Here is a 19,614-nt window from a genome sequence, read left to right on the forward strand (position 1 = left end):
TACCCTCCCAAAGACCAAAGACATGCAGGTTAGGTGGATTGGCAATACTAAATTCACCCTAGTGTGTGGTTGGTGTGTGTGTGTGTGTGTTCGCCCTCTAATGGACTGGCACCCTGTCCATGGTTTGTTCCTGCCTTGCGCCTTCTGCTAGCTGGGATAGGCTCTGGCACCAACCGTGACCCTATTCAGGACTAAAAGGGTTAGAAAATTAATGACTAACTTGTTGATCTCTAACGTTTTTCTTCCATCCATTGATTTTTTAAACCCATTAAATTCAATTCAGAGTCTTGGGAAACCTTGGACAGGACACCAGGACATATGCACACCATGCAGGGCTAGTTTAAAGACCCCAGTCAATCTAGTCAATCTAGCACACTTACCTAATGGAGTACCCAGGGAAATGCCCACATAAACACAGGGACAGCATGCAAACCCCTTACAGACAATGTCAGTCTGTGCTAAATGTTTTCACTTAATGGTAAGAATTTACCAATATTACTTTAGCTAGCGAGTTTAAAAAAACAAAAAAGGTCTTTACCAATTTCTCCTCTATCTTATAATCCATTCAATCTACAAATGTTACTGTTCATTTGTGGAATGTGTTGTTTTACACACAGCAGACTCTCAAACCCCGACAGCAGATGGTGCACTTCCAACAGGCAGCACAGCCATCTGGTGTCCCTCTCTTGATCGAACAAACAGGAAACTGAAAAAGGGCAGAGTTCACATCAGTTTGCGCCACCTGTAGAGTCCTAAGGGACTGAAGATCAGATAATAAATTTGCCTTTTTTTTGTAGAGAATGCCAACTGAGAACATACGGAAGCCAAATGTGCAGCAAAAGTGAGAAACGTAGCAGAAAGTCACCCAGGATTGTTCATGAGTTCTCACTGTGAAAATTCAGATAGAGAATACAAGATCCAGGAACTGAAGAGAGTTGTGATGCTTGCATACTATTATTTGTCAGCTTAAAACCTCATTGAATTACATGGATTTACTTTTGTATGTCGATGGGATACTGAGGTTACTTTCAACTTATGTCCAGTGGTGCTGAGAAAAAAAAACAAACACTAGCTGCCTATGACACCGAACTGGATAAGCAAGTTTGAAATTGGCTAGATGGACACTATATTTAACACTTTTAGCCATCCATCATTCCATCAATTTCCAAACCCACTTATTTGGTTCAAATAAAATAACAGAAATCTGCAAAAAAGAAAGCAATTGTTATCAGTTATATCAGTGCATGACACACTTCACATCATATTTGACTGAACAGGCAAGAAAACTATTTCTTTTCTTAAAAAAAGAATACATTTTTGCTTACCCAGTTGTTGATCTGGATTGGGAGAATCTTCTTGACTCCTAAAATGGATAGAGAAATACACATTTTAAGGGGGTGCAAGTTAAGAGTGCATATACATCAAAAATGAGTTGCAATGATTATGTTTTATATTTCTGGTACAAAAGAGGCACTGAACCACATCACATTTTGTTAATATTTGTTATCAATTGAGAAACCGTGAGCACAATTCTTTCATCATAAGCTTAGTCCTCATCCTCCAAAAACTATACTTTAAAAATAAACTTGCTATTGGTTTGAAAGTTTTATGTGCAATGCATTTCTCCCATCCACCCATCTACTGTATATGCCCATCCAGTTATGTTTTTTGTAATCCAGTTCCAGGTTGGTGGAAATTGAATTTATTGCTTCAGCTAAATCATTATCAGTCATTTACAGTGTAATAGACCACATGGGTTGGCTGGCATCTGGAATGGATGGTTTCTTACCTGGCCAGCAGACCCTTTTAATTGGAGAATGTTGGTGGATGGGCATCTCGATCAGGTTGGTTAGTGGTGCAGGATGCCATTATAATGGATGGATAGGGGGAGATTGCTTCCCAGGGCCATGTGTTTCTCCAACACAGTGGTGCCTCTAATGTGCATCCTGTGAAGACACCCGCAAGGCTGCATGGGAGTTGTAGTTTTGTTGGGCAGCCCTGATGGGGTCCTCAGGTGTTGCTACAGAGAGCTGCTGGAGGCAAGCCTGACATGGAAGTGCTTTATGATGGATGCAAAGTGAAGGCACTGGAAGTACTCCCAGGTCCGGTATAAAGGAAGGTGCTCTGCTTCACCCGGGGAGTCAGGAGAATAGTCGGATGAACCTCACCCTGGGGGACTGTAGAGTGTATCTTAGGTATTTGTGCCAATAGCATCTTTAATTGTGTCCTTGCTATGTTTCTGAGGTTTGGGGTGCTGCAATGCCCCCTAGTGGTTCACAGAAGGCTGGGATTACTTTTGTGGTTAAGGCTTTGGACATCAGTCCCTGAAATTGTGTGCGTTCAAATTCCCCTACTAAGACTGTGTGACCATGAGCAAGAAATATAACCAAGTGCATCTTGGTTGTACCAGCCAATTTTGAGCTGCCAGCTATTAAGATAGAATATTATAATAGTTTATAAAGACATGATGGTCCACAAAGACTGCCCCCACATTGGGTTTTTTGGCAGCATGGCATGGCGGTGCAGTGTTTGCACTGTTACTTAACGCCTTCAGAGTCCTGTCTGTGTGACATCTCCCTTTGTTCCAGTGGGTTTCTCTCCTCGTGGGTTATGGGAGTTGATCACTCTGTACTGGCTCCATGTGAGTGTATGTGTGGGTGACACAGGATGGACTAACATCTGTCTTAGGATGTTTCCTACCTTGTGCCTGATGCCAGTCTCTGACCCCTACAGTCCCAAACTGAATTAAGCAGGTTTATAGATGGTAAACTTTTCTCTGCCTCACTTCTCACCAGAATTCAAAATACTATGGGATGTACAGTAGTGAAACAGCTAGCCATGAATAAAAAATAATGCCTACAGAGTCCTATCCATTAGTATTCTTGTGAATGGAAATGAGAGCCAAGCAAGTCCTCCTCCAGCACCTCTCAGGACATACCCCCACACACTCATCCATCCATCTTAGTAGCTTTTTATTTATTTTTTATTTATTCATTTATTTTTGCAAGACAGGTACAAAGTTTAGCTAACATGCCATTTCCAGGTCAGGGTCACAATGGGTGGGTGGCAGTTACTCATGCCTGTTCAGGTCAGAGGGACAATTTAACAGTTCAAACAGAGAAGACCATTAAGTGAGGCTATATGGTACTGGAATTTCTCCATGGTGTCATCACAAGCCCAGCTAAGGAAAAAAAAAACAACTAAATGGAGGCATTGACATTCAACTTCTAACATAGTATAACGTATTTAAACTGCACATTCCACTTGTGTGTAACAAGGAAAAGGGTATCATTATGAATATAAACCGCATCACAAGCCAACAAAAAAGAAACAGCAGATTGTGTCAGAGGAGAAACCCAGACGTCTTTTCTTGGAAGGCTCTTTGCAAGCCATGTGTCTCAAATGTCAGTGTCGGCCTGACCATGACAGAAGTTAAAAACGTGTGCCAGACGGTGAGGGGCTCTAGTCGTCCTTTTCTGCTCCTCATCAAGGCTGCACATGAAACCCACAAGACGACTCAAGTATATAATGTGGTTTGCAATGTAAGAATTTTTGACAATTTTTGTTTACAAGAAAGTTCAGAACTCCAAAATAATTAGGAATTAACAAAAGGCAGCAGGCAGAGTCATTTCTGAAGGAGGAAATACATTGTTTTTTTTTATTTTTGACCAGCAAGACTGTGACTGTGTTTTCACTTATGAAGTCCACTTCTTAGTCCTGCTTCTGCAGTAATGGGACATATAATTTCCTATATATATTACTGATATTTCATGCATTCTGTTTTATTCATTTACTCGGGACTTGGTTAAATCTGCAAAAAAAGTCAAAGGCATATGGTTTACACAATCCCAAAATGGGCTGCTGAGAGTGTGATAGACTGTTCTACCATCCAGGGTTACCTTCTGTCTTAAACCCCATGCTGCCAGGATAGGCTTTATATCCCCATGGTGTGCTGCCGGAAAAATCTGTTTTAGTAGCGTAAAGAATGATAAGGCTATTATTCCCTGCATGCCTGAATCGGATTAAGTGGGTTTGAGAATGTCATGTAAAGCCATCATTACAGTGTTCATTACGGAAAACAACGTGTGAAACATGCACTTCACAGATTTTTTTTCAATTTGTTTCCTAACATCGGACAGACAGGAATGTGTACTTCAGGGGAAACATAATGCAGAAAAAAAGGGTGTTAACGCTGATATGCCGAGACAAGCTCAATCCACACTACTTAAGCCCGTGTTATCTTCTTGACCACAAGTTATGCACAAAACATTCAAAATACAGAGCATCAAAATGCCCAATTAAAAAAGGATTTGACTAAATAATCATATGCAGCTCTGCCAACCTCCCAAGCTGTTCTGGGTGTTCCACCATGCTTTAGGCAAAAGTTCTAAATGGTGTGTTTAGCAGAAGTGAGTAATGAGAAGTAAATTCTCATGTTATTGACTACCATAGATTTAGTGCATTTTCATACAAAATCGCAATTCATGGCTGAAAGCCATATGCAAAGAACGGATAGCCAAACAATACAAAACAAGAACATTTCATCAATTTACCTGCTCTATTCACTTCAGACTGAAGGCATTCCATGGAATACAATAAGCCTGGATATGCTAATAAAAAGAGGTCTGCCTTTGTTAATTCCTTCTGCATAATACACCTTATGAGAAGACTTTAGGAGTCGTAGTGGACTCGACACTATCAACTTCCCAACAGTGTTCAGAAGCCACTAAGAAGGCAAACAGAATGTTAGGTTATATAGCGCCCTGATATGTAGAGTACAAGTCCAAGGAGGTTATACTCAACCTTTATAACACAGTAGCGAGGCCTCATCTAGAGTACTGTGTACAGTTTTGGTCTCCATGCTACAAAAAAGACATAGAATTTCTGGGATGAATTATGAAGAAAGATTAAAACTGAGTGTTTTCAGTTTAAGCAAAAGAAGATTAAGAGGTGACATGATTGAAGTGTTTAAAATTATGAAGGGAATTCGTACAGTGGATCGAGACTTGTATTTTAAAATGAGTTCATCAAGAACACGGGGACACAGTTGGAAACTTGTTAAGGGTAAATTTCACACAAACATTAGGAAGTTCTTCTTTACACAGAGAACCATAGACACTTGGAATAAGCCAGTAAGACTTTAGGGACTTTCAAAACTCGACTTGATGTTATTTTAGAAGAATTAAGTGGATAGGACTGGAGAGCTTTGTAGGGCTGAATAGCCTGTTCTCATTTAGATTGTTTTAATGTCCTAATAATGGAGGAAAAGGGCAGCACATTGTAGCATCACAGAGTTAAGAAACTCAATTTGAAATCCAGCTTGGTTGCTGTCTGTGTGGAGTTTGCACATTTTCCTTATGTTTTTTTTTCCCTTGAGGTATTCCAGTTTTCTTTTCACATCCCAAAGAATAACATGCTGCTATTTGGCAACTCTAAATTTGATGTGTCACTGCACCCTTTCATGAACTAGACCTTGAGTTTAAGAGTTGGCTGTTGACACATCACTCCGAGTCTGACTCAGGCTTAACTATTTTAACACAGAATTCCAAGCCCAAGTCATGCTTGGATGTAATGACAAAGAGGCTAGCTACACATTTAGCATGGAAATGACACTTTAAAATGGACACAACCATGAAATATTCTTAATTCATGACATCACACTCGTTCCAACCACCTCTCAGAATTTTCCAATATTGTGTTCTTGTTTGGAATCACCATGCTTTTATTTTTTTTTCCCTCAAACTGTATATATGATTTTGTCAGTATGCAATTATATTTCCTTTGCAAAATGTCTGATCATGGCATATAAATTGGAAGGCACTGTAATTGATTAATTGATGGATTCAAGTCAATTTTTACTAATGGATTAAGTAACACTCATTCTCCCTGTTTTAATATTGTTTGGAAAGCTAGCAAAAGAAAGACATTTTGGATGCAAGTGTGGAATGCTGGGCTTAATGTTATACAATGAGAAACTTCACACACAGGAAGGTGCTGCTTTTGGGAATTGAGAGGACTTTGATTTAGTTTGGGTATACTGCTAGGATAATCCTAGGGACCTCCCATGGGAAGTGATGGCACACCCCACTGGAAGGATATCATACCCAAAAGAACCTATATTGCTTTTGATAATATGACCTGATATCTACAGACTGGCATGTTGCTACATCAACCCTATAGAGGGGGAAGGAGATGGGGAATCAACTGGACTAATGCCACATGAATGAGAGATTCAAAAAGCTATGAATGTTATAAAGTTCTTCACACAGAGAACTATAAATATATGGAACAACTTACCAAGTAGTGTGGTAGACTGTAGGGCTTTGGAGACCTTCAAATGTCCACTTGATGTTATTTTGGATTAATTAGATGAATGGAACTATTGAGCTTTACTGGACTGAATGGGCAGTTCTCATCAAAACTAAATTGGAGCAAAATTAATGTTCTCCACCTACCTTGCTTTCTTAAAAGGCCAGGGTAATGATGATAGATCTATAAATGAAAATCATCTCACCCTCATATGGATGTGTCTGACCTTATACTGTATATGTGTCTTAAACAGGGGTTCAGCTAAGCAGACTAAATCAAATGCCTTTATATTGGACAGCATGCCTAATTTAAGCAACTCTCTAAATAAAATATTATTATTATTATTATTACAATGTCAGATATCCAATACACCATCGCAGTAGGGTTATTATTAACATGAACCTGAGTTAACAAAACATATGATGGGAAACTAACCCCCACGGTGTGTTCTGACTAAAAAGTGCTGGGGGAGATGAAGGTAACTTTTGAGCATTTCCTTAAAGGGATGTCATGAAATCTGAAGCATTTTAGCTGTGGGAAAAGTTTCAAATGTCGTTTCTCATTGTTTTTGCACAAGACAAAAGTAACTATGTGACATAGATGGTGCTTGTCTACCATGAAACTAACTAAACCCATTATAGCATATCAGGGTTCAGCATTGGTTTCCTCCAAGTCTTTGCCTTCAGATAAAACACTGAGGGTAAATGCTTACATACCTTACAATCTACTGGCCCACAGTCCAGGACCAAAGCCCTTAAGCTTGTGACCCACAGATTCCAATGATTCCCAACTGGGACAAAAGTAACATTGTAACACCACATTTTTACTACTGTATGAGCGTTTCTCTTTTGCATTTAATTGGTAGCAGCTTTCTCTTTACTGCTAAACATTACTACAATTATGATGCCTGCTTCTATGGTTAATTACACCCTGGCAGAAAGAATGATGTGGTTTGGGAAGTCAACATCAATGGCTGACATGTGGGATGTTAAAAACTAATGTTCCAGTCCTCACATTTTTTCTCCCACTCCGCTTAAAATTCGAGTGTTGTTGTTGTCATGATACATTTGATCACAATATTTTTGTTTTCGATTTTTTATCTAACTAAATTTGGTATGAAATTCCAAAGGAAATACAAAAACAATGTTGGGATGTTTTCTCAGCCCTTCAAAAACATCCAAGTTAATTTAATTGGTGACTTTCATTTGACTCTGTCTGAGTGAATGCTGGAGTACGCGCATAAGTATAATTAGGATTAAACTGGCGCTCTCTCCTGAGAAGGTTTCTGTCTAGCATACACACTACTAGGACAGACTCTAGCTTCAGAGATCTTTGTGACAGGGACATGCTGAACCAGAATACAGTCAAAATTCAAAACTTCATCAAGAATTATAATTTAGTGGGGCAGAGGTTATTTAGTTCAAATCCTGCACTCAGATCACAACCACTCTATCTATTATTATGGCAATGGCGGTATGCATGGATGCAGTGGCTCTTGACAATCTGTTTCGGCGCTTGGTTGTGTTTCACAATTTCATTGTACTGGTACAATGACAAAATAGGCCTTCTATGATATTATATGTGTCCTTTCTCTCTGGCATTATCATTTTCTCCTCACATCCTTAAAAATTTGCTGGTGGTTCTAAATTGATATGTGGGTGTGAGGGAACCTTGAGATGGACCTTAACCTTTTTCAGGGCTAATTCCTGCAAAACTCCTATTGCTGCCAGGATAGGTTCTGTGTCCCCATGATTCTGTGTTGGAAAAATTAGGCTAATTAAGTTAAAGAATGATAAAACTATTACTACAGCATTTATCATGGAAAGCAATGAGCCAAGTCTCACTTCACTCATTGCCTTGATAGGCTCCAGGCCTTCTGTGGCCCTGTATTGGTTTGAGAACAGCTATATTAGGATACAAGACACTAAAGTGTCACATAAGCAAACTGACAACAAGCTTACTTAAACAGGTTTGAGTCTCCCTCTTTTAGGTATGATGGCTCATCCACCACTCCATCAATCAAAACAACAATGCCACAGCCACCAGAACTCTCTGATCACTATTTGATTTATCTCATACTGTCTCAACATTCTTAGTGCATCACTACCCTGCCAGTCATGGCTTTGCCCCAATGCTCCTCCTGACTCCAAGCTCAATAGGCTTTGCCAACATTGGAGTTACTTTCATGGCAGTTCCTGGAACCAATTTCTAGAGTTCTGAGGCTGAGAGTTCCCTCCCTCACTTGTACACAGTTCTAGAGACAGCTTTGCTGGGTGGTAACAAGTGCTGCCTCCCTTCAGAACATTCAGGAGGACTCCACTTGGTCCACGCTAGGCTTGTGCAATAACGACTTTTCTCTCAATGATTTACCTTTAGAATGGCTACCATTGTAACGATTCAGAGGGATGCTAAAAGATATAAGAAAAAGATTACCGCCTAGAGCCACTCAGTGGTGTCGTCGAGCTTCATGACGCAATACGTTGTTGTAACTGGAACAAAATTTAAATACAGGGTATTAGGTATATTTATGAAAAAACTCATTTTGAATGAGCCTCTTTATTTATGCATTTCATTTCTTAAAAACTTCAAAAGGCTAGTATTACTGAAGTAAAATATATCCAAAAAATGTAAATAACGTTATAAAGACAGAATACAACAATTGGGCGTCAAATCATATAAATGACCTTTCTTTGACCTAATGCAAAGCCATCTCATCACAAAACAAAAAAAACACAAAGCCAGAATTATTAACAAGCGAGGTTGTGAATCTGAGCCTCGTTTCAGTGTTCTTTGAAAGGAAAACGACCATATCTAACATTTCTAGATTTAGTAAAAAATGGCAAAGGGCTACAATATTAACCCCTCTACTGAAAGGGCATTCCAGAGGTGGTACAGGTAGCACACCAATGCTTCTCCACCAAATCTCTCTCCATATACGACATTTATGTGATAACTTCTGCTTTGACTTTCTCCTAGACACATCGTTATGCTGAAGGTGCTTTTTTACTTTTCTTGAGTAAACATTTCCATCAGGGAAGTGGGCTGCTGGTGTTCCCATGGCACATCTCTAACATCTGCATGTTCTTGATAGTGATTTCCCCAATGAGTAGATGGGGTCATATCAAGGTGGCAGCACGTGTAGTACATCAATTTAAACATGATGCGGGTAAAAAATAGTGATGTAATTTTGATTTGTTATTGTGTCATGGCAAAATCATCTAGAGATGATTTGTTATATCAAGCAAGCTTACATGCACAAGTTCTCTGCTGCTACCCAATTGATTTAAGGAATTCTCTGTGCCTACTGCCAATTCTCCAAGACCTTCCCGTTTCTTGAGTGTCCGTGATGTAATTAATATATATAAATGATTTAGATAGGAATAAAAGTAACAAGCTGGTTAAGTTTGCAGATGATACCAAGATAGGTGGATTAGCAGATAATTTTTAATCCGTTATATCATTACAGAAGGACTTGGATAGCATACAGGCTTGGGCAGATTTGTGGCAGATGAAATTTAATGTCAGTAAATGTAAAGTATTACACATAGGAAGTAAAAATATTAGGTTTGAATACACAATGGGCGGTCGGAAAATCGAGAGTACACCTTATGAGAAGGATTTAGGAGTCATAGTGGACTCTAAGCTATCAACTTCCCAACAATGTTCAGAAGCCATTAAGAAGGCTAACAGAATGTTAGGATATATAGCACGATGTGTGGAGTACAAGTCACAGGAGGTTTTGCTCAACCTTTATAATGCACTGGTGAGGCCTCATCTTGAGTACTGTGTGCAGTTTTGGTCTCCAGGCTACAAAAAGGACATAGCAGCACTAGAAAAGGTCCAGAGAAGGTGATTCCAGGGCTACAGGGTTTGAATTATGAGGAAAGATTAAAAGAGCTGAGCCTTTACAGTTTAAGCAAAAGAAGATTAAGAGGTGACATGATTGAAGTGTTTAAAATTATGAAGGAAATTAGTACAGTGGATCGAGACTTGTATTTTAAAATGAATTCATCAAGAACACGGGGACACAGTTGGAAACTTGTTAAGGGTAAATTTCGCACAGACATTAGGAAGTTTTTCTTTACACAAAGAACGATAGACACTTGGAATAAGCTACCAAGTAGTGTGGTAGACAGTAAGACGTTAGGGACTTTCAAAACTCGACTTGATGTTTTCTTGGAAGAAATAAGTGGATAGGACTGGTGAGCTTTGTTGGGCTGAATGGCCTGTTCTCGTCTAGAGTGTTCTAATGTTCTAATTACTGTACTTGTGGAAACTATAATCTAGTGGCCCAAATTACTCTTACTGTGAAGCTCTTTGACAAAAGGCTAACAGTGCAGAGTCAAGTGGCTCATATTGCCCCTCCCACCAATTCACTGCCAACTTGCCAAACAGGTATACCCTGCAATAGAAAAGGTGGGTTTAAAAAAGTCATTTACATAAATGTGATACGAACAAGTCCAACATAAAATGTTTTCACAGAGTAGTAGATGTACGCTCTGGTTTGCATGTAACAATAAGTTTGCATAAGTAATTAGGGCCTAAGTCATTTAAGGATTTATATAAAAAGAGGTGTATTTTTAAATCAGCCATATGCCTAACTGGAGGCCAATGTAAAGGTTTAAGAACTACAATTGTGTAGTTGTTCTAGCAAGGATTCTTGCACCACCATTTACAACTTAATAAAACTGCATAAAGAATGATTTGAACAGTCTGTGAATAACAAATTGCAGTAGTCAGTCCAACTAGAAATTAATGTATCTTCTATAGACAACAAACTGTCATTTTATGTTTGCATTTCATTTCAGATGAGGAAGACATAAGTTTTGAGGTAAGGCAGTAATACTCACTGATCATGGCACTAGAAAGAGGCAACATGTTGTATGTTCATTAGCATGTGCAAATAATAATTTCATTGCACCCTGTACATGTGTCAATATTGACTCTATAAACCCATGAGATACTGAAGGTGTCCATCTGTTTATGCCCTGAACAGAACAGCAAATGTAATAGCCTGCCAGGATGAGCTTTAAGAGCAGTCCTGAAAATGCCCATGTAGCTAAAGGTGGGGGTTCTTTAGAGAAAGGCAGTCAGTTCGGGGGCACTTCTGAAAACCCGGGTATTTAAGAAGACTGGCATTTACATATGATGTAATATAGCTAGGAATCTGCAAACGGTGCTGTTCTCCCTAATTATGGTGTTAGCCTCCTTCAGCCCCCACAAAATGACTCAGGAGGATTGTAGGGTGGCTTAGAGGCACATTTTTTAAAAGTGTCTTTGAAGGCGAGATGACAGCTTTGTCAGTAATTTGTCTGTCCTTTCATTTACTTTGGGAATAATAAGATGATTAGTAGGGACCGAAACATGCAGTTAGATATTCACTGACTAGAGTGATGGGAAAAGGTGTTAGACTTATTTATTTATTGTTATTCATCTCTAACAAACACAGTTAACTTAAACATTCTTTTGAAGTTAGGTATTCTGGCTTATCACACCTGAGAGTAGTGACATGTTGGTTGGATGTGCAAATAATTTCTCTATTAATACTACTGCTGCTTCCTTTGGGGAATAAATGCACCTTAACCTTAATTAATAAAATGTTAATGTGATTGAATCTTCCTCTTCTGTTCTGATTAATAAAGAGAGTCTGATTAAAATAAAAGTTCGTAAAAATGCTACTTCTTCAGTTAAGGTTCTACACCTAATGTGGATGTGAGCAACACTGGAGCACCACAAAGAACAGTCCTGTCTCCTTTGTCTCTTTGCTCTTCACACTTCAGACTATAAATATAACACCAGGGGCCTCATGTATTAACGGTGTGTACGCACAGAAATGTTGCGTACGAACATTTTCATGTTCGAATCGCGATGTATAAAACCTAAACTTGGTGTAAAGCCACGCACATTTCTATGGTACCTCATGCCCTGTCGTACGCAAGTTCTCTGCTCGGTTTTGCAGACTGGTGGCACCCAGCGTCAAAGCAGTGCTACTGTTCCTGTGTGGTTTATCTTTCTTTTTCAGATCCACATCCCTGACGTGGCTTTATAAATTCACTGAAATTAACAGCATATTGTTTATTAGTTTAAGGCATCTGATTGTAATTAACCTGTAACAATATAATGGTCCACAAAATGGTCAAACTATTCTAAATACAATAGCTGATTTAACATTGTCACTCTCACTGCACCTTCTTCTTCTTACAGCTGCTCCTGTTAGTGGTTGCCACAGCAGATCATCTTTTTCCATATTACTCTCACTGCACCACTCGGAGCAGCTGATTGGAAAGAGAATTATCTGTATACAGCATCAAGCACACACTGTGTCAGCCATGCTGTCTATTGAACTGCTTCTCACACGGCAAACGCTTCAAAACCTTTCCTGTACGGACCTCGCAGTTCAGAAACAGTTTCATCCCAAGAGCTCTAAACACAATCAATCAGTCCATCAACTGCTCCTTGTAGAACTGTCTGTACTGATAAGTACAATTACCTCACTGTAAACTTGTGATACCGTTATAATATTGCACAACCTGAGCCACTTTATAAAGCATGTATTTACATATGATGACGATATCATTTTTAAGATTAAATGATGCAAAATATGTTTAGTATATTATACAGATAAAACTTTATTTAAATAATCTATATTGTTAATAATTAAAGGACACGGTGTTGCTACACACTGTATGCTTCACTAGGACTGGCGTGAATGATAGAATAATTAAACACATACTACGAAGATATTTCAATGTTCCTTAAAAGTTTTGAAGAATTGGCGTTATAAGCTTACCAATGGCTTAACGTCTATTTCAGAGCTGATTGTGTGGCGATTGGGTATTTGGAGAAAGAAAAGGAAGGAATGGAATTGGAGGTTAGTACGTTTGAAAGAGACAGTAGTGGTATGATAAATTATTTTATCAAAGGTCGTGCACAATCACTGCGCCACCGTGTTCCCGTGTTTAATAACGTGCTTTAACTTCTATCATCATGAAAATGATATCAAGTATACATCTCAGTATTTTAGTGATTCAGAGGGCTGTAATATCATGAACGTAATGGATTCTGTGTCCTGTCGGAGAAAGAGAAAACCGGTTTAAGAAGCACGTAGTGATTCACACACATAGAAGATCAAATACAAAACAAAACATTTAACGTACTACTTTAGTTACGATGGGATTTGAGAAACTAGTAAATTAAACGATTAAGATTAAGTTTATGATGTTCTACTTTAATGACAAAATAAACTACGTGATTAAAGTGGAAATTTCAAGATTAAAGTTGACATTTTGTGCTTTTTTCCCCACTGTGTGCCTATTTTTTTTTTGTCTGTACCTTAATAAGCTCAGACAGTGGGCTACGACTCGCCTTCTCAGGGCAACTTCGATATGTGACTTCTTTTTTATTTCAGGCACTGTGTGACTTTGTGAACTTGAGCTTTCGAGTTTCTCCGACACGCTATGTCACTCGATCAGCTTCCTTTTGTTGTTTATACCACTGTTTAAACCAACAAATAGTAAGTTTTTCCTTGCCTCCACTTGGTATCCGCTAAAATTCTTCCATTTTACCTCTTGCTTTAGTCATTGTCTTTTCACAGAACACTGAGCTTAAGGGCTATTTATATTGATTTACATATTCAAAGAGGCGTAATTCTGGGAGGAGTTGGGCCGGGACAGCAGGCACGTGCGTTACTTTTCACACTGATCGGGATTTATGTAGCGGAAGAACGTGGAAGTTTGCGGATGCACAGATTCCTGCATCTGGATTTTCGGTGCATACGTACATTTCGCTTTGTGCTTATGCCATGTTATAGTGTGAGTTCTACGCACGGCATTTTACGTGAAGCCCCAGGTCATGTCACTTGCACAAATTCTCAGACAATTCTGCACTTATGGGGTGTATCGATAAAAGGGGATGAGAAAGAGTATGGGAGTCAGGTGGAGAACTTTGTTTCTTGGAGCTAAGAGAACCGTCTGCATCTTAACATCAGCAAAACCAAGGAACTGGTTACTGATTTTAACCGCACCAAAGAGCCTCTGTAATCTGGTCAATATTCAGGGTGTGGCTGTAGAAGTGGTCCATCCCTATTTGGGGGACCACATCAATGACAGGTTGGACTGGTCTCATAACACAGAGGAGCTATACAAGAAAAAGTTGAGCACTCTGTTTTTTCTTAGAAGTCTGTGTTCCTTTAATATCAGTAGTGACATCCTTCACATCATCTACAGCTCTGCGATGGACAGTGGAATTTGTTGTGCTGTGGCTGATAACATCAGTTCAAAAAAAGGTGCACCGAATCAACAAACTAATAAAAGATTAGGCTCAGTTATAGTATGCACTCTGGACACCCTGCCTTGAACTTAACACTCCCTGTGTTGACACATTTGTGCGCTGGCATGCCAATCCAATCCACTTGACACAACTGCTTCAGCTTGCTGATATTTTTAGCCTGTCTTGTTTGAACCGCCCGCCTCAGGTCATGCCACCACATTTCAGATGGGTTAGGGTCAAGACTTCCATTCATTGCAAAACGTCTTCTCCTTCAGCGGACCTGTTGTAGATATTCTTATGTAGGATTTTTGAGATTCTGTAACAAGCTCAAGATCAGTAACTTTGACATTGATCTTTCAATAACTGCAACATAGTGGACGCTGGAGGCTGCAAAGTAGCTTCTAACTATTTCACTTCCACCAGTTTTCATATTTGGGATGAGGCTCTTTTGTAGAGACACAGTGCATTATGATCTTTGGAAATTATACATTTTTCGTACAGCTCTTAATGGAACGTCTATTTGATTATGTGTGGAATACTGGGTTTTGATGCACAGAGAACTTGGATGTAAAGTTTTTTCTGTTATATCTCACTTTGTCAAAAGGTTTATAATTAGCTTACTTTTAACTACGATGGATGTATTCATTGTAGGCTATTGTTATAACCACCAAAGGATGCCCCAGAGTGCACGTGTTCACGTAGACATTCAGGTGACAGATTGGAGATCATCCTCCGCAGTTCCGAGCTTGACAGATCGCTCTCCACAATTGAAAAAACTTTATATTCTTGACTTTCTAGCTAACAAATCTTTTGCTGTTGTTTTTTTACCCCACAATTCTAATTGTGCTATTGGCTTTGAAGAAAGATCTGTTTAACTCCTGGTTAAACATGTCCTGGTCATTTATCATTTTTTCCATTACTGTCTGTAGTGAGTCAGTATACAGTGTTTAGTTTTCGTCAGAAACAATATAGGTGCATTGGTTCTGTCCTTGATATGCTCTCACACACATCATTTTTGATCATCGTCTTCCACACAGCAGACTGATGTTAGCCAATGTAAAAGTGGCCTACAGACACTTAAACCATTACACTTCTGAGAGCATTTTCTGTGATCTGGAAGCCATTGCCTTCCAAACGCTGGACCTGCCTAAATTCCAACTGGGAAACCAATTGTATTTCAAATGTTGTAAGTCAACCAAATAATAAGTAACGAAGTTAGCAACAGATTTTACATTACTGTGGAAGGCAGTCTGAAAAAAAAAAGTCACGCCTTATTGTCTTGTCCTTGAGGTTGGGAGCATGCACTGATAGCGTGTTGGCGCACCTACCACATCTCCAACCGCTCTGAATAGGACCCAAGTGCAGCGGGTGACACCTCAGCACCAAACGGTGGCTGGAGTGCCAATCCTGCCACCAAGCCCCAAGTTTTCCCTGTAAGTTGGAGGACTTGCGTGTGGGGATGGATGCAGATATATGTCATGTCCCTGATGACTTATTAATGGCTCTGTGACCCCTAGCTAAATTCATAATCTTACAGATTTCCAATAAAGATGGTACATGTTGGATCAATCAGTTTCATGAGGGCTCCAGGGGCTTCCATCAGATTAACTACAACGACTAATAACATTCAGGCTCATATTAATCCAAAAAGACAGGGAATGTCAAGGGATTTTTCTCCCTTGATGAGCTTGCCGTACAATTTGCAGGTGTTTTTCTTACTTTATTAATAAATGTCTTCTCATTTTTTGGTCTCTCACTGTCAGTTCTAGACACTGAATATAATTTCCCCTGTGACGTATTTCTTGCTTCAAGCTGAAATGTCTCTGTCTAACAGGGGAAAAATGTAAATTCCAGTAAGTTCATGAGGTGTGTTTTATACTAGAATCCCTAGTTCATGCACTTTCATTTAAATTATTACTATTTTCACTGTCTGACCCCTAACTCCTACTACTGCAGCAACAATGGCAAATTTCCACATATGTACTGTAAAAATCAGATTAAGTGTAATTTATAATGAAGTGTGGAGTCCACAAGGGTCTAGAGAACACTTAAAATGACCAACAGAATTATTTACAGAGCTCCTCCAAAGTGAACTGCTCACAGTTGCTTAAAATACCACAGAAACAAGTCCAAAATGCTAGAAAGTGCTATCATTTTTCAAAGAGGCCCGCAAAGTAAAATAGTGTGAGCACACAGCAGAGCACAGGGCTGAACCTAAGAAGAAAACACCAGAATCTGTTCACCCCCTAACAGCTTGTCCAAGTAATAAAAGCAAATTACAAACCAAATCAAAAAGCACGAACCTGGATCTCCTACCTGAAAGGCAGCCAAGCCCTCACTGCATCACCATTGAGAGACGCAATTCAGAACAGATTAGGTTCACCATCAAGATGGCAATATTTGTAACAATAAGAATATCTCGAAAAAATACTATTTCCAATAAATATTACGAACAACGTAACTGGTTTGAAAACTACATAGCAGAAAAGGGTACTTTGATAAGATATACAAACACAAATACAAACTGCCACACGAAGCGTGTTCATGAATGTATGAATGTGAGCTGGGCTCCCCCATATCAGGTTCTGTTTACAGTGAGCCTACCTAAATCATTTTCTTGATCCCTGTCACCACCTATTTTGAACATAGTTACTGTAAATGCTTTTGACTGGCAGAGCTGTGCCGTTTTTCTTTTTTGGTTCACAGTTTTTGGCTTTTTTAAGAACTTTTTTTGTGAGTTCTGTTTTACACAGGATGCGTTCGGGTTAGGTTTTGGTGGATTATACAAATTTGATCACAAATGAATGGATTGAAGGAAAACTTTACATGACATTAAAAAATGAAATGCATTTCTGGTAGTTGTTGTCATTTTTCAAGTCTAGAATGTGATTAGGCAGACAACTCAAGTTTTAGATTTTGATGCCAATACAGATTTGTTTTAAAGTCATTTTAAATCAGCTTTGAATCTACTTGTATGTAATGTACTATTAAAAAAAGGTGCAGTAAGTTGCCTGCACCATTTTCCTTTAAACCTCTGGTCATGTGCTACATTCGGTGATGGACAATTTAAACAAATATAGCTCTTTAAAATAAATGCATTCTGTAATGCAGAAAGATGTCAGACTGACATATGAATGGATTATTATACTGCATGATGGTAAAGTATAAAGAAAATATTTGCTCATGCGAACCCAGTTCTTAGATTGAACATGTCTCCTAGGCATATGTCAGCACCGATAAGAGCAGTCAGTTATTCAAGTTGAGCTCTCATTCTGGAGGATCCCCCTCCTTGACTTGTGTTAATAGTATTAAACTGACGATCTCCTTAATAATATACATTTACTGGATTAAAAAAGCTGACTTGAAGAAGTGATGCAGAATGAGAACATTTTATGTGAGAGCTCAGTAAGCTTGAAAGGAACTTTGTGAAAAGAGTATTTACAAAAGAAAGCTGACGTTAAAGCAGCACTCTTTGCCAGCTCCCTCCTTTTAAATTAGTAAACTGACAGAAACAGGTCTGGATCTCTGTCTCAATCCATCATGGCATGGCAGAGCACACAATTTATCGCAGTAAGTCATTTGGTGGTCCATGTGCACAAATTTTAATTCTTGCACAAGAAAGATGGTAGTAAAAAGGTGCCACCCATCAAGAACAAAATGGGTGCAGCTTTACGCCAACTGAATTTTACAGGGTTGTAACTTTTATATGATGTCTTTATTTCAAAGCCTAGAACAAATGAAGATGTAAAAGCACAAGGCTGGAGTTCAGAACCTGAGTAGGCTCCCTAACCTGACAACTGTCCACTTACTGTATACCACACTGGGCTACTGATTTTTATAGAGCCTTTCCATAATAAATAAACTACACATTCAAGTTAGGCTGTTTGCCAAGTGCAAACTGGTCTTGTGTGAGTATGCCCTGTGGTCGACAAGTACCAGCTCTAGCACTGGCACCATCTTGATGCTGTTGGGGTAGGCTTCAGCTCACTGTGACACCTTCAACTGGTTTGAGCACTCTCAGAAAAACATGATATACAGTGGATCTAGAAAGTATTCACAGCGCATCACTTTTTCCACATTTTGTTATGTTACAGCCTTATTCCTAAATGGATTAAATTGATTTTTTTCCTCAGAATTCTACACACAACACCCCATAATGACAATGAAAGTTTGAGGTTTTTGCAGATTTATTAAAAATAAAAAAAATGAGAAATCACATGTACATAAGTATTCACAGGCTTTGCTCAATACTTTGTGGATGCACCTTTGGCAGCAATTACAGCCTCAAGTCTCTTTGAATATGATGCCACAAGCTTGGCACACCTATCCTTGGCCAGTTTCGCCCATTCCTCTTTGCAGCACCTCTCAAGCTCCATCAGGTTGGATGGGAAGCGTCGGTGCACAGCCATTTTAAGATCTCTCCAGAAATGTTCAATCGGATTCAAGTCTGGGCTCTGGCTGGGCCACTCAAGGACATTCACAGAGTTGTCCAGAAGCCACTCCTTTGATATCTTGGCTGTGTGCTTAGGGTCGTTGTCCTGCTGAAAAATGAACCGTCACCCCAGTCTGAGGTCAAGAGTGCTCTGGAGCAAGTTTTCATCCAGGATGTCTCTGTACATTGCTGCAGTCATCTTTCCCTTTATCCTGACTAGTCTCCCAGTTCCTGCCACTGAAAAACATCCCCACAGCATGATGCTGCCACCACCATGCTTCACTGTAGGGATGGTATTGGCCTGGTGATGAGCGTTGCCTGGTTTCCTCCAAACATGACGCCTGGCATTCACACCAAAGAGTTCAATCTTTGTCTCATCAGACCAGAGAATTTTCTTTCTCGTGGTCTGAGAGTCCTTCAGGTGCCTTTTGGCAAACTCCAGGCGGGCTGCCATGTGCCTTTTACTAAGGAGTGGCTTCCGTCTGGCCACTCTACCTTACAGGCCTGATTGGTGGATTGCTGCAGAGATGGTTGTCCTTCTGGAAGGTTCTCCTCTCTCCACAGAGGACCTCTGACAGAGTGACCATCGGGTTCTTGGTCACCTC

The 19,614-nt window shown here is 39.4% G+C and overlaps 1 protein-coding gene across 2 annotated transcripts in view; it reads right to left on the reverse strand.

Moving 5' to 3' along the window:
- Positions 1-19,614, reverse strand: part of ipcef1 (interaction protein for cytohesin exchange factors 1) — a 307,632-nt gene that overhangs the window by 161,399 nt on the left and 126,619 nt on the right. For both annotated transcript variants that reach the window (XM_039748169.1, XM_039748168.1), the window contains exon 14: positions 1,326-1,363. In XM_039748169.1, the coding sequence (XP_039604103.1) occupies positions 1,326-1,363 (38 nt within the window). The remainder of the gene's footprint in view (positions 1-1,325; positions 1,364-19,614) is intronic.

This window comes from Polypterus senegalus, chromosome 3 (genome assembly GCF_016835505.1).
Source record: "Polypterus senegalus isolate Bchr_013 chromosome 3, ASM1683550v1, whole genome shotgun sequence".
Lineage (NCBI taxonomy): Eukaryota > Metazoa > Chordata > Cladistia > Polypteriformes > Polypteridae > Polypterus > Polypterus senegalus.